Source organism: Solenopsis invicta, chromosome 8 (assembly GCF_016802725.1).
Source record: "Solenopsis invicta isolate M01_SB chromosome 8, UNIL_Sinv_3.0, whole genome shotgun sequence".
NCBI lineage: Eukaryota > Metazoa > Arthropoda > Insecta > Hymenoptera > Formicidae > Solenopsis > Solenopsis invicta.
Genome location: NC_052671.1, coordinates 16,935,938 through 16,952,177, shown reverse-complemented (window position 1 = coordinate 16,952,177; position 16,240 = coordinate 16,935,938). Strand labels below are relative to the sequence as shown.

The 16,240-nt window shown below is 31.4% G+C and overlaps 1 protein-coding gene across 2 annotated transcripts in view; it reads left to right on the top strand.

Moving 5' to 3' along the window:
- LOC105202319 (fatty acid synthase) overlaps positions 1-15,869 on the top strand; it is a 44,648-nt gene extending 28,779 nt beyond the window's left edge. Inside the window, exons 1-13 of one of the 2 annotated variants that reach the window (XM_039452669.1) lie at positions 1,057-1,178; positions 1,565-1,855; positions 2,418-2,622; positions 2,709-2,869; positions 4,062-4,382; positions 4,529-5,028; positions 8,831-9,135; positions 10,667-11,077; positions 12,318-13,336; positions 13,483-13,730; positions 13,800-14,493; positions 14,605-15,436; positions 15,580-15,869. In XM_039452669.1, the coding sequence (XP_039308603.1) occupies positions 1,739-1,855; positions 2,418-2,622; positions 2,709-2,869; positions 4,062-4,382; positions 4,529-5,028; positions 8,831-9,135; positions 10,667-11,077; positions 12,318-13,336; positions 13,483-13,730; positions 13,800-14,493; positions 14,605-15,436; positions 15,580-15,818 (5,052 nt within the window). In that variant the 5' untranslated portion in view covers positions 1,057-1,178; positions 1,565-1,738 and the 3' untranslated portion in view covers positions 15,819-15,869. Of the gene's footprint in view, positions 1-1,056; positions 1,179-1,564; positions 1,856-2,417; positions 2,623-2,708; positions 2,870-4,061; positions 4,383-4,528; positions 5,029-8,830; positions 9,136-10,666; positions 11,078-12,317; positions 13,337-13,482; positions 13,731-13,799; positions 14,494-14,604; positions 15,437-15,579 lie in introns of those variants that run through there. The other variant, XM_039452668.1, reaches the window with a different exon arrangement.
- The last annotated feature ends 371 nt before the right edge of the window (positions 15,870-16,240 follow it).

Sequence of the window (16,240 nt, the reverse complement as noted above, 5' to 3'; positions counted from 1 at the left end):
GCTTAAGCAGCGTTGCTTTCCTGGCGGGTCCTCTCGATTGGTATGTAGTCTCCAATTTTAGCCAAACATCGCGTGCGGTGGTGCAGCCTTTGATCTGCTTCAGCTCAGAACTGCCGATTGCAAGGATGATGTCGGACTTCGCCTTCGCGTCGCCTCTCTCCCACACTTTCCGTGCGGCTTCCGATGCGGGATCGCCGGCCACGGCTTCGGGCTTGGCGGATTCGCCGTTCGCGTACGACCACGCGTCGTTCTTGATGAGGAGAGCTTCCATGTGAAGCTTCCATGTATCATAGTTGTCCTTTCCGAGGCTCTCGATTCGTGTCACGCCACCGATATTCATGGTCGAAGAGGTTATGCTTCGCTGAATCTCTTAATTTTACTGTTACGATTATCGCGGTGCTCCTGGGCCCATAACCTATTAGAGTTACGACAGGGAACATGGCGGAGGGAATGAAAGAATCACTCTGTAGAATGGGATTAATCACTCGTTTAATCCGGAAGCTCGATACAACGCGTGAATAGTAAAAGAAGGCGGGAGCGACGCACGAGACGGACGGAGAGTGAAAGTGCCTGCGCAGCGTAATATGCGCGTTGGATCGTTAAGACGACTCCTCGTGTGAAGTCTGATCGTAGAGCGTGATCAAGTTTCGCCAACAAAAATAAATATTAAATTAATGTTAAGTAAACGTTAAATTAATGGTTTTTTAAAATCATTATTACAAATAAATTATCAATGTAACATAAATATTAAATAAACATTAAATAATATATAAACGTTAAATAAACGTTAAATAATTTTATATTAATTTAATATTTTTGCTAAATCATTATTTAATTAATGTTAAATAAATATTTAATAAATGTTTAATAAATATTATTGTTTTAATGAATTGTATTATCAATAATTAATATTAAACAAATATTTAAAAAACACTTAAAAATTATTACGTGCTGATTGAGTATCCGTAACTTTTTAATGTTCGTTCATAAGAAATAACATATTTATATTACATTTATAACAAATATTTTTATTTTCTCTATAAAATCACAATATTATATAACTAAAAACGTACAAAATATTTATATTTTTTTAATTTTTGTATTGCAATATTTTATATTTTATAGATAAATAAACACGGCAACTGGAGGTAATATGACGAAAGTTGTGCATAGGCAAGGTATTGAATTTGTGCATTAGTCTTTTCGCTCTTAACAGCATTCCAAATATATATAACGCAATTTTAATTGCAATATAATGTATCGTAATGCATTTCACAATTTTAAAAATTTTATTTTTGTAGATTACATAAATATTTTTTGTTTTATTTACGTTTTTCTTTATCTAAGTTATAATATTAAAATAGTATAAGATTATTATATTATTATATAATAAATTTCTTTTATTCATAAGAGTACATTTTTAACTTATTTGATTGTTTTTCACCTTGCTCGGTATTAAAAGTCATTTTACCCGCATATGGGGGCAAGATGACGAAATTGACATGTCCTAAAATAATTTAAATTTAAAATTATTTGTTATTGATTATGTTATTGATTCTTTAAGGTATTAATAGCATTCGAAACTGGTATTGTTCCATCAAATATCAATTACACATCACCACGAAAAGATATAGATGCCTTAATAAATGGGACTGTTTGTGTCGTCGAAGAACCAATTCCACTTAAACATGGTTTTATAGGTATTAATTCTTTCGGTTTCGGGGGAGCAAATGCTCATATGTTGTTAAAGTGGAATCCCAAACAGAAGGTTAACGATGGAGCAACAGATGACTTACCTAGACTTGTGATATTATCTGGACGCACTAAAGAATCGGTGAAGTTGTTTCTAAACGACGTTAGTAAACATTTCAAAAGAAATTTTATCATTTTGAATAACTAGACATTAATTATTATTTTTTGCAACATACACTCTTTAGTGGAAAAATTTTACTGAAATTTCGCTAAAATTTTTCTGAAAGTGGTATTTTACAGCATTTCTGTATTTTTATACTTCTCATACATAAAAAAATAACAAAAAATAGTATAAAAAGTGTAACACTACGTGATTTTTTATTCTTGTTTTGATAAGAGTATTTTTTGTAAGAAGATGCTTCCATTTCATTAAAAGATTTTTTTAAGTGAATCTCTAAAATAAGACTCCAAAGTGAAAGAAAATAAGATAATTCTAACAGTTTTATTACATTTAAGTTTGATAACTTTGAATTTTTATGACTATTTTCATATTAAAATTATGCCAAAACTATGCTAAAATAAATTGTGCTAAAATATTGCTGAAAATGTGTTTAAATGTTCCAACACGTTGAATAATTTCAGAAAATTGATTTTAGTGATGTTTCAGATAATTTTTTTAGCACAATTTTTTCAACAATGCTTTGTTTTATTATTTTGGAATATAGGTTGCTAGCAATCCGATAGATATAGAATATGTCCGTTTGCTGCACGATGTCTATGCAGACGGTATAGACGGTCATCCATGGAGAGGATTTACTATACTGAACGCTTTGCAACAAGATTCAATGATGGAAATTCGAAATTGTGAAAGTATGAAAAGACCAGTTTGGTTTATATTTTCTGCTCTGGGATCGCAATGGCCAGGAATGGGTATATCTGATACATCATGTGTTCTTTACAAAAACATTAATGTAATGGAATAACATGTTTAAATTTAAATTTTTTAATTAAAATAGGTCGGAACTTACTAAAATTTCACGTTTTCGCAAATACAATAAAACAGTGCGATATAATTTTGAAACCATACGGTGTAAATGTCACAGACATTTTATCAAAGACAGATGAAAAAATATGCAAAAACACGTTATACATGTTTGTTGGTATCGTTGCTATTCAGGTAAAAAATTTTGATAACAAAAAATTATTTATTATATTTAATTGTAAAACATTAATATAAAATTTTTTTGTCGTGTACTTTTCTACTTCCTGTACAGAAAAAACAATTTTTTTGGACTTCACAAATCTTATTGTAACCCAACAAATTTATTTGGAATGATTTCAACAAATCAATATTTGAATTAATAAAAAAAACTAATAATGTTATTTTTATCAAATAATAGATTTGAAACAGCATTTTTATTCAAACAAATAATATTTTGTATAAGAACATATTGTTTCAAAAAAATAAATTTCATCAAATAAATAGGAATACTAATTTTTAAAAAATATTTTTCTCTATGCATATATGTTAGAATTATCATATTATTAGATACTTTTCTATATATTTTAAGGTCTTTTCAATAATGAATTTTCAAAGTATGAAGTATGTTAAAACAGTAATGAGACTGATTTTTTCATAACCATGAGTTTTATTTTTTTTCTACACGTCAAGGCTGTTCACTTCAAAATAGTTTCCTTGAGCAATTACACAGCGACGGAGGTGTTGTTTTCAGTCTTCATAGCAGTTCTGAAAGGCTTCTGCTGGAATATCTTTCAACTCATCGATATTCTGGATATTATCTTCTGGATATTATCCAAAGTTGAGGGATTGTCCACAAAGAATTTGTGGCTCCAGGACAAACTGTTCATCAAACTTTTTATCGGGAAGTCCTTGAAAGACTCAGGAAAAGGATCGTACATTTGCAACCAAGCATTGCACGCACTTGAATGCTGCACTACGACAATGCGCCTTGTCATACGGTAATCTCCATCAATGAATTTTTGACAAAAAATAGCATTCCTGTGATCCCTCAGCCCCCCTATTCGCCGGATCTCAGTCCCTGTGACTTCTTTTCTTTCCCCCAACTCAAAAACCATTTGAAAGGGCGTCACTTTGGTACTTTGGATAATATCCAGAAGAGCATAACCGACCACCTAAAAAGTATTCCACCAGAAGCTTTCCAGAACTGCTACGAATACTGGAAACAACACCTCCGTCGCTGTGTAACTACCCAAGGGAACTATTTCGAAGGGGACAACCTAGATGTTTAAAAAAATAAAATTTATGGTTACAAAAAAATCAGTCTCATTACTTTTCGAACATACCTCGTATAGTGCCTCGTTACAAAATTATTCGTATGAATTTGTAGATTGGATTAGTAGATGTCCTAACGTCCTTGGGAATTACCCCGAGTTACATAATTGGTCATTCTGCTGGCGAACTCGGTTGCGCGTACGCGGATAAATGTCTCACCATTGAACAAACCATTTTATGTGCATACTTTATTGGTTTGGCATGTATCGAAGGAAACATAATTCATAGCTCTATGGCACTTGTCAGTCAACTTAATTACGATAGTCTAAAACATATTTGTCCAACAGATATTGAAGTAGTATGTCGTAATAGCGATAACAGCAGCGTTGTGTGTGGACCTACAGAATCCATACAAGAATTTACGAAAAAATTACAGGTAAAAATAAATAAATAGTACTGCATAACTAGTATTGCATAAGTGAATAATAAAACTTAATAATTTTCAAAATATTAAATCCTTAAAAATTTAAATTTAATTTATCTCACCTGCATCTCTGATAAATTTTATTTTTATATTATCAGTTTAATAATATTCACGTGAAAGAGATTTACTGCAACGTACCGTACCACAGTTCTTATCTCGTATCCGTGAAATCTCAACTTTTGCTGTATTTGAATAAAGTAATAGCACGGCCAAAGAAACGGAGTTCAAAGTGGATCAGCTCTTCTGTACCTTGTAACGAACGGTATACTTCAGAATCAAACTTGTCGTCAGCAGAGTATCATACGCGTAGTATATTAAATACCGTTCTTTTTGAACAAACCACGCATCTAATTCCAACCAACGCTGTGACTATTGAAATTGCACCAGACAGTGTTTTGCAACACGTTTTGAAAAATTCCTTACATCCGAAAGTGAAGAAGATTGTATTGAATCGATGCAATGAACAAAATATCAAAGTAATATTACAAGGAATTGGAAAGCTTTATAACTACGGTTTACAATTGCAAGTCGCAAATTTATATCCACCAGTGGAATTTCCAGTTAGTCGAGGAACTCCTATGATCTCTCCATCAATCAGGTATAAGTTCTTATCGTAACTACAATGTAGATATTGGTTATAAGAACAAATATACATATATGCAGTATATTATTAATAATTATATTATATTATAATTATATTATAAAATTTAATCCTTAAACACACCGATCCCGTAAAATACGTAAACACATTTTTTTGTCTGAGTGACTTTGAGAGTAACTTTGATTTGAATCAATATTTTTTAATAATTTTTTTTTAAGGGGGTACACCCACGTCATTGATTCTGTCTCTGAGAAAAGTTCACAAACTGAGAAGTTACTATCTTCCTACATACTCACAGTTCATGATTAACGTAACGATCAATAAGGTCTAATCGTTACGTTAATCATAAATTATGGGTATGTAGAAAAGATGGCGACTTTTTAATTTGTAAGATTTCTCCAGGGACAAAATCGATGACCATAGGTGTACACACATATTCCTAGAGGCAACAAAAATAACTCTATATTCATGAATTTTTTTCTCCAAACGTATTAGAGGTAGCAAATCGGGATTTGTACTAATGTTTTACATATAGTTTTGTTAATAAAATATGATTTTTTATTAAAAAATTAAAGAAATATCGCCTTTGGCATTAAGTGTGTTAGCTGCTGTAGAACCTATATGGTTTATTTGAAACACAAAAATAAATTATATTCTTAAAATATATAGTTAAATCTAATCTGTCGTAGCCAATTTTTAAAATTCGCATTTATTGCAAAATGGCGCTTATCTGAATTTAAGAGTCCGCATTATTGCCTAAACTTAATTCGTATTGATCACACTACCAAATAATAACATAATAGTCACATGGGGGTACACTAAACCCTCCTGCACAAAATCAGTCGCCATTTGCCAGCTTTTTGATATTTTGTCGCAAAAATTTTACTGGACATACCTTGAGATCTGTTCTTTATCATCCAATAACTTTTTTTTAATTAGAATTTAACATAATGAAAAAAATTTTAATAGAAAAAACTGCAAAATTTGACTTTTTTATAAAAATATTCATAAAATTTTTAATTTTTGAAATAATTCAACAAAAATTTAGAGGTGTATTCTCAAGATAGTATACATTCAGATAACCTTAACCCTTAAACACGTAAGTGGGTCTGAGAGACCCCATATGAAGTTGTGAACGCTTGCTATGTAAAGACTGAATGAGATAAGAGGTTCGGACCAAGACGTAAAAAAAGTTTGAAATCTCTTTCGATTGATATGGTTAATCAACTTCTTTGGTCAACTAGAATTCGAACAACACGGCAGCAAAGTTTTGTTAGAGTCAATGTGACCTATATAGTGTGTAAGTGAAACCTTTTTTGTGAGTATTTTACATAAAAAAAGCTGGACAAAATACGTTCGAACAGGTCGGTTTGCGAATGTTACTTGCATGTACTTTGTCTAAAGTTGGTATACTATAAAAGTTGGAATACTATAAAGTTGGAATACTATAAAATGCTGTAGAAAAAAGAGTTTTTCCGAAGTATATCATGAAACAAATCAATTTTCAATTTTAGACACAATTTAATCAAAAATACCTCATATTTGCCTTGTTACATAAGTACATTTTTTAAAAGAAATGACAATGATATAATTTTTTTTGAAAGTATGAATCTTTTGCTTGAAAACGCCGTATTGTAAAGTTCTTCAAAGTTTTTTGTTGCAAAGATATAATTTTTTTTTTAAAGTAGATTTTTAGATGCTCAAAAATACCTCATATTCTCCATGTTACATAATTATACTTTCTAAAAGGAATGATTTTGCCAAATTTTATTTTGAAAGTGTGACTCTGAAGCTTTAAAACGCCATATTTGAAAGTCTTTAAATGTTTTTTGTTGCAAAAATATGATTTTTTGAAGGAAAAGTGGATTTTTGACCAATTTCTCATTTTTGCTTAATGGTTTTTCTTTTATAACTTCACAATAAATTATTTTTCGGTAATGCCGATTGTGCAGTCACACTCCTGAGATTTTGAACTTTCGTTTAAAAAAAATCGTAGAAAAATATTGATTGTAATCAAAGATATAGCTTCTCAATGTTGAAAAAGTCTCCCAGACCCAAAAATGTGTTTCCGTATTTTACAGGAACGGTGTGTTTAAGGGTTAATATCAGAACCTTGGAAATGTAACTGCATACTTGGCCTTGCCAAAAAATAATTTATTGTGAAGCTATAAAGCAAAAATAAAAAATTATTCAAAAATTCACTTTTTCTTTAAAAAATCATATTTTCGCAACAAAAAACTTTTAAGGACTTTAAAATACGGCGTTTTGAAGCGAGTCACACTAAAAAAAATTATGGCTTTATCATTCCCTTGAAAAAGTAATTATGTAACAAGGAGAATGTAAAGTATTTTTAGATATCTAAAAATCCACATTGTAAAAATAAATTTTATTTTTGTAACAAAACACTTTCAAAGATTTTACAGGTTGGCGTTTTAAAGCTAAAGAATCATACTTTCAAACAAAAATTATGTCATTATCATTCCTATTAAAAAATATACTTATGTAACAAGGCTAATCTGAGATACTTTTAATTAACTCAAAGGTGTTTAAAATTAAAAATTTATGTGTTTCATGATATATTTCAAATTATAGATACCACTTAGGCTTTATTAAAAAAAAAATAAAGATACTATCACTTGGATTTTACTTGTTAAAAGTAATACAGCAGTTATTTCAAACAGTACATACATCAATATTCTCAACAGTACATCATTCTCTTTATAATTGGCAATTTAAAGATTTCATACATTTTTTTGGAAAAATATATTTAGGTTGGATTGAAATAGGAAAATTTTTCAATAATAATACAGCGATAGTACTTGGGTTTTGTATAGAAATTAAAGAAAGTACCACGTGGGTTAAAATAGGAAAATTCTTCAATGAGGATACAAAGATAGTAACACTTGTATTTTGTAGAAAAAAAATTAAGATTTAAGGGCTACACACACACACACACACACACACACACACACACACACATACTTGGCGTTTTTTTAACCTTTTTTTTTAAAAAAAAAGGGTTATTTTGTACTGATACAACCAGAATCGAACTTTCATCATAATGAAATACGTTGTAATTGATCAGATTGTCGCATAAAAAGTGTTAAACCTATGTGGAATATACATGCATGAACCTCGTAATCGTTCCGTAAGCCATGAAAGGCTGAATCCGATTTCGCATTGCAAAGTACTGTGAATATGCAGGGTTTCCATTCTCTCTGCAGAAGAGCAAAAGGTAATAGGTATATACCTAACCGGAAGATATTTAATCTATTCCAAAATTTTGTCGCGATTGATTACGTTGATACTGTTCACGTTTTTAGACCAAAATGACAATTTGGTCAAATGGTATATAGTCAATCGCAACAAAAATTGGATTGATTTAGTTTGCACCTTCCGGATTTTCTTTCTTTCCGTAAAAAGAGCGGAAACTTTTTACAATACCTTACAATGCGAAATGAGGTCCATTGCATATCTCTCTGCTTACAGAGAAGAACAAGTTCTATAATTGTCCTGTTCAACATGGGTTTTTCGAATTTCCACTCGAAGCGAGGTCCAGCTCATCCCTTCCTCTGCTTCATTCCCTTCCTCCATCCTCCAGGTGGATCTCGCTTTGCTAAGAAATACACATTTACATTGTCAACTGTATTTGTTAATAATTTTAACGAACAATGAGAGCAGTCTGAAACCTGCTGAAGATTAGACAGGGTCATGACTTGACAATATATGTCAAGGTCAAGTTCATCAAAAAGTGGAAGCTTAAACTATACATATAATTACATATTTAATATGACATTAGATGGGATCATTCCGAAGCCTGGTTTACACCAGAATATCAAACGCAAAAGTTCATTAAATCCAGAGAAAGATACATTGAAATCGTGCTCGACGAAGAGGACTACAATTTTATGAAAGGACATGTAATAGATGGTAGGAATTTGCTACCAGCAACCGGTTATATTGAACTCGTTTGGCAAACTATCGGCATGATGAAAAGGAAAACATATGTAACAATGCCGATAATATTCCAAGATATAAGCTTTATTCGTGCTACACATTTATTGAAAGATAAACCTACAAACTTAACAATTACGATACAGAAAGGTATTAATGCACGGACAAGAGTTTATTTGTTTTAAATAATATCTACTTAAAATAATAATTTCTAAATCGAAAAAGAAATACTTTAAAAATAAATACTTTTTGCTCCTACAATATACAATATTATGCTAAAAGCCAACAATTTATTTAAAAAATGTTTTATTGAAACAAAAACATAATTACGTGTTAGTAAAAAATCAATTTATTAAAATAGTAAATAATAAATCCCATTACTTTAAGTTTAAAATACGTAAAAATTTTTATTTAATTTATAACATGAATTTAAATATTTTTCGTAAGAAATGTTTTCTTTATTACAAGAAATGTAAGTACTCTTTAGAAACAAAAATTTTTCTTCATCTTACTTATTTCTTACTTCTCTTTTAAAGTATATATTTATTTTTACAAATAAATTCTTGGTTACCAAAAATATTTCAATAGAGAAGAAGAGGGTATTATGACTACTGTTAACAATATAGCTACCCCTATTTTTCCGTTACTAGGTGACGTATTCTAACAATTGCTTATGGAGTTATTCGTTTAGTAGCCCGCCATTTTTTAGTGATGCTAATATGCCAATACATAATGACTGACAATTATTATATGGTATTAATACTTTTGAACACTTCTAAACATTTTTAAGGTACACTTTTAACCTTTAATTATATACACTTCCTCATTATTCTTACATTTGAGTGTATTATCACACGAAGGTACACTTGAGTGTCTTTTTGTTATTTAACTTTTTATTCGGCCGTATACATTTCGAATTATACAAAGTTAAAATAACAACATGGAATTTTGTTAATATGGCTTTTTAAGCAAAATTTTTATATCGAAATATTTCTTCAATAAATCGATTGTCATTCTAAAGAGCGGTGTTTAGAAACATTAGAGACATCATTATGCTTATTGTTTAACGTTAAACAGGGATAAAACAAAATTTTTAAGAAAATTTCTAATGGTATTTCTAAAGTTTCTGAATGCAGAAAAATTCTAAATTAAAAAAATTCTAAACAATAGAAAATTAAAAATATATAACTTTGTCACAAGGTACCGTGTTTCTTTTAAACTAAACCAGTTTTTAAAAAGTTATTTTTATGGATAAGCATATTACAAGCACTTTTTTCTTCCACCGATTATGCAGTGCATTATATTTTTATAAATTACGTCCTAAATAATAAATATTTCATTACTATGAGTCCAGAATCTGTTAAACAATACTCTAACGTATGTAATCGTTCAAATTTCAATAGAAAATATTAATTATAAACAAAGTTATTCACTAAAATGAAAATGGATGCCATATTAGCCTCTTCTCTTCTATACATTGTTTCTAAGAACATATAAGATTTCTATAAAATTGTTTCTAAGAATCAATTAAATGTCTGTTAGGGACTATTTGAATGATTAACGTAAACAAAAAAATTTTTTCTTATAAAACAAATTTTCTTAAGCGTGAATTTTTAAAATAGTATGATATTGAAAGACAGGCTACATATAATAATGTGTCAAATACATAAAAATGTTACAGATGGAAGGTTTGAAATCACCGAAAGAGAAAGTGTTGTAGTGACAGGTACAGTATACGAAACATCAAATCCTGAAGAGAAAATGACGTCGACAGATATATTGTCGGATAATAACGAAGAAGAACATATGACTGCTACAGATATCTACAAAAAGTTAAAATTGCGCGGTTATCAGTATAGCGGCTTGTTTCGTGGATTACATAGCGCATCTATTACAGGAAACAAAGGACATGTTGCTTGGAAAAGTAATTGGACAACATTTATGGATACAATGCTACAAATGCATATTATAGGAAGTGATGATAGAAATTTGTATGTCCCTACAAGTATACAAAAACTGATAATTAATCCCAAGCTTCATGCTTGGAAGTTACAGAACAATAAAGATGTCGAGAACGCTACAACAAATGAAAGTAAAGATAAACATTTTTCAGTTATTAACAAGAGGAGGGCTAGGTGACTCACTCTGGGATTTCGACCCAAATTTTTTTTAATTATTCTGGAGATGAATAAAAAAAATATACGTGTCCCGGCGTTTGATTGAATATAGATCTTAGTTTCAGAGTAATAAATTTGTCAAAATTGGCTACATCCAAAACGCATCGCGGCGCGCCATCTGAATTTTTCCAGTAAGTGTACTTCTAATCAATGCAGTTGTGTGTGTGTATGTGTGTGTGTGTGTGTGCGCGCGCACGCACACGCACACGACAGCAAAAATAAGGAATCACCTATTTTGACTCCGAAAAATAAGCGTAACTGAAGAGAGTGTAACTTTGTCAAAAATAAAATGTTATAAAAAGCCTTTTAAAGCTTGAAATCTCTAGTTTTAAGATTGATAAGTTATTAAATGAATTACAGATTGTTTACGAAGTTACGCGGATTCAAATGACGATGTGGCAAATCTCAAAATTTTTTACAAACTTTAAAAGCTCCACGACACGAAATAAAAATTGCACGCAAATGCGGTTTACAACGTTTAAAAGCGTGAATTTTTACCGTTAATTTGTGTACTTGTTGAACGTTATACGATTTTATTACTGAATTAGACAACACTGAAGCAATAACGGCCTTTTTTGCTTCAATGTTGAATAACTCAGTGGAAAAAAATCGTACAACGCTCAGCAAGTATGCAAATTAAAAGTAAAGATCCACGCTTTCGAATGCTGTAAACCGGATTTGTATGCAATTTTTATTTTGCGTCGTGGAACTTTGTAAAGTTTGCAAAAAATTTTGAGATTTGACGCATCCCCATTTAAATCCTCGTAACTTTGTAAATAATCTGTAAATCCTTTACTGACTTATCAATCTCAAAACTAGAAATTTCAAGTTTTAAAATGCATTTTTTTAAATTTCTTTACGATTATTTTTGACAAGGTTACAATCTCTTAAATTATGCTTACTTTTCAGAACAGGTGATCCCTTATTTTGTTGTCGAGTGTATACCAAATTGCCAATTTTCACAAATTTATTATTCCAAAACTAAGGCCTATTCAATCAAACGCCGAGACACGTATCTTTTCTTTTATCTCCAAAATAACTAAAAAAATTGGGTTTGAAATCCCAGAATGAGTAACGTCCCCTTATAAGTAATAGTCTGTTTTGATACATAACCAATGTGTAAAGAAAATTTTATGATAAGGAGAATTATTTTAGATGCCTTATTACCAATACGAGTACATAGAGAGATCGACACGATTATATCTGGCGGAATAGAGATTCGAGGCCTTAAAGCCACTCAAGTCTCTAGCCGAAAATTAGTCCAAGAAGCTGTTATTGAGGAACACATATTTGTAGCGCATCATGATCGCGCAAAGATTTCTTTAAATGAAGCAATTCGAATATCGGCGCAACTTATATTGGAAGATCATCAAATTACTAAAGTGAAAGCTATAGAGTTAATAGAAGATGTTGATGAAGTTGCACTAGAACATCTCTCATCTTCGACGTTGCTTGAAGCTTTTAATGACATACCATTAATACAAGCGAATATCACTCTGTTAACAACACCCGGTCGTTTCAGTCCAGCAAATTTATCGGAAAACATTTTAATCGACGATTTAAATAAACCATGTGTAAATGACAAAGTCTTAATAGTTGCCGGATTTAATCTTCTAACTAAACAAAAAACTTCTTTAGAACGACTTTTGCCATTCCTGAGAGAAAATGGTTATCTATTGACGCGTGAAAAATGCAACGTACATGATTATAGCAAATATCAGCAACAGTACAAATTAAATGTTATTCTTGAAAAACGGACTAATGAAGAAATGATTGTTCTTATGAAGAAGGAAGTTAAGACAGAAAAAAAAATAGTTGTTTACATAAATAACGATAACTTTAACTGGTTGGATAATTTAAAGCTGCTTGTGAACAGTGAGAATGATAAGAAGAGTAGAATAATACTTGTTGGAGAGGGAGATTTTGAATGTGGTTTGTTGGGTTTTATTAACTGTTTGAGGAAAGAACCAGATGGAGAACTTGTTAGGGGTGTACTTATTCAAGATAAAGATGCTTCTAAATTTTCTCTTCAAGATCCTTTTTATGTGCAGCAGTTGCAAAAAGATATGACTATTAATGTATTACGATCTAACAGTACCTGGGGATCGTACAGACATTTACGACTGCCACGACCGGAAGCGAAACTTGTACCTTCTGCTAACATTTGCCAAATGGTATAAACAAATATGATCGAAGTTTATTGGCAATCTGTTAAATGTATAATATTATGCATTTTTATATTCTAAATACAATACCAAAGTAATTATTTTAAAATATTGTTTTTTTATATAATGAATAAAGATGCTGATGATTTTTGCAGGTACGTGGTGATTTGAGTACATTTCAATGGACAGAAAACAATGTTCCCGCCGAATTTCATCGTGAGACTCAAATACGTGTTGTTTATGCACCTCTCAATTTCAAAGACGTAATGCTGGCCACCGGTAAATTAAAATCTAATGAGGCGGATTCACGAGGACGATTATTTCAACATATTCATCTTGGTTTGGAATACGTCGGATTCGATGACAATGGAAATCGTGTAATGGGACTTAGTCGTGACAATGAGTAAATAATGCTTTAAAATATAATTCTGTGTGTGTTGTGTAATATCATAAATTAAAATTATTATTTTAGTTGTATAGCAAACATTGTTGTAAAAGAGAAAGATTTGTGTTGGAAAATACCCGACGCATGGACATTCGAAGAGGCTGCGACAGTCCCATGCATTTACAGCACAGCCTACTTGGCATTATACATTTATGGCAAAATGAAGAAAGGCAATAAAATCCTTATACATTCTGGTACTGGTGGCGTTGGACAAGCAGCTATTCAACTTGCTCTCAAGGAAGAATGCGAGGTGTTTACTACTGTAGGGACGAATGACAAACATAACTTTATTAAGAAAATATTTCCTACTATTTTGGATGATCATATTGGTAATTCTCGAGATACTAGTTTCGAACAGATGATAATGCGGCAAACGAACGGTCGCGGTGTCGACATCGTGTTGAATTCATTGGCCGAAGAAAAGTTAATCGCATCCGTTCGTTGTTTGGCACAAAACGGTCGTTTTCTAGAAATTGGCAAATTCGATCTTTTGTCTAATAATCCTTTAAGTATATTTGCATTTAAGAAAGGTATTAGCTTTCATGCAATTCTATTTGATAAAATGTGTACTAGCGATCATAAATATAAGTCGCTATTGTCTAAAATGATAACCCATGATCTGAAAAATGGGACCATTAAACCAATTCAAGCAAAAATTTTTTTGAAAACAGAAATTGAACAAGCTTTTAGATACATGGCAAGTGGAAAACACATGGGCAAGGTATATTTGATTAATTTGACTAATATAGAAGCATAAAAAATTATTCTCTTTAATAATAACGTAAGCAATGCACATATAGTATCCATTCTTCATATATAAATACGTTCACAGATTGTTATAAATATCCAAGATAAGAGTAAACCTACTGACGAGCCTATTATTGCATATCGTCGCTATTATTGTCTGAAAGACAAAAGTTACATTATAGTAGGAGGTCTGGGTGGATTTGGTTTGGAGTTAACCGATTGGCTAATACATCGAGGTGCCAGAAACATCATTTTGATTTCTCGTACTGGAATAAAAAATGGTTACCAACGTATGAAGATGCGACTGTGGAAAAAATATGGCGTAAACGTGCTAATCATCAAGAATATCGATGTCGCTGACCCCAAGGATTGCGAATATTTTTTGCGAACCGCGGAAAGAGAAGCACCTGTGGACGCGATATACAATCTAGCTGTAGTACTGAAAGATGGTATTCTAAAGAATCAAACGGCGGAGACATTTGCTGAGTCCTTTCAATCGAAGGCTCATGCAACGCAAATTTTGGACAAACTTTCGAGAAAATTCTGCCCTAAACTGCGACACTTTGTAGTGTTCTCTTCCGTTTCCTGCGGCAAAGGAAACGCTGGACAAACTAACTATAATATGGCAAACTCCGTCATGGAGAGAGTGTGTGAAAAAAGGGCGGAAGAAGGATTACCCGGATTGGCAATTCAGTGGGGAGTTGTAGGTGACGTGGGTCTTGTCGCAGACCTGCAGGAGGATGATAAGGAACTGATCATCAATGGTATTTTACAACAAAAGATATCTTCCTGTCTCGATGAACTTGATAAGTTTTTACTTCAAAATCGTCCGGTTGTGAGCAGCATGGTGGTAGCTGAAAAGGAAGTGGGATTTTCTGGATATGGAAGTCCAATAAATACTATCGCCAGTATTTTAGGTAGGTCTATATTTGTTTGACTGCCTATACAAACTACATCTTCCAAATCAAACTAGTTTATGATTTAAAGTTAAAAGTTCATTACCAATTACAAATAATACAAGTTTTACATTATAATTTAAAATAATTTGTTTATATTACAGGTATAAAAAATATGAAAATTGTAAGTCAAAATACAACTTTGGCCGAATTAGGTATGAATTCTATGACGACCGTGGAAATCATGCAAATCCTGGAACGAGTTTTTGACATTTTTCTCACTGCGCAAGAGATACGAAATCTTACTTTTGCAAAACTCAATAAGATGTCCAATACAAACTTTAGTGACGATGACAAGCAAGATAAAAAAAATCTTGATGCAGAAAAACATATGTATATGTAGATATACATGTACCGGCGGGTTCCGATAGCGCACATCCCGATAGCACACAAACCACTCACAATGGCAGATGCCTAGAGATTTTCCGTAGGTTGGATTAGATAAGTCAAGATGATTGGTTCAGCTATTGGGATGTGCGCTATTGGAACCCTCACTACATATACATATACATATATATATAATTTAAAATAGAAGATGTGGGAGAGAGTTACGATTTTAGGTTTAGGATTTTTTTTCGAAATTGTGCCCGTTACATATATACATATATATATATATATATATAAAATATATATAAAAAAAGAAATCCTAAACCTAAAATCGTAACTCTATCCCACATTTTCTATTTTAAATTATAAAACCTAAACATTCCCTACTTCTTTATTTTCCCCTTTCTGAGAAAAACTGTGTTCTTGAATAGTTTTAAT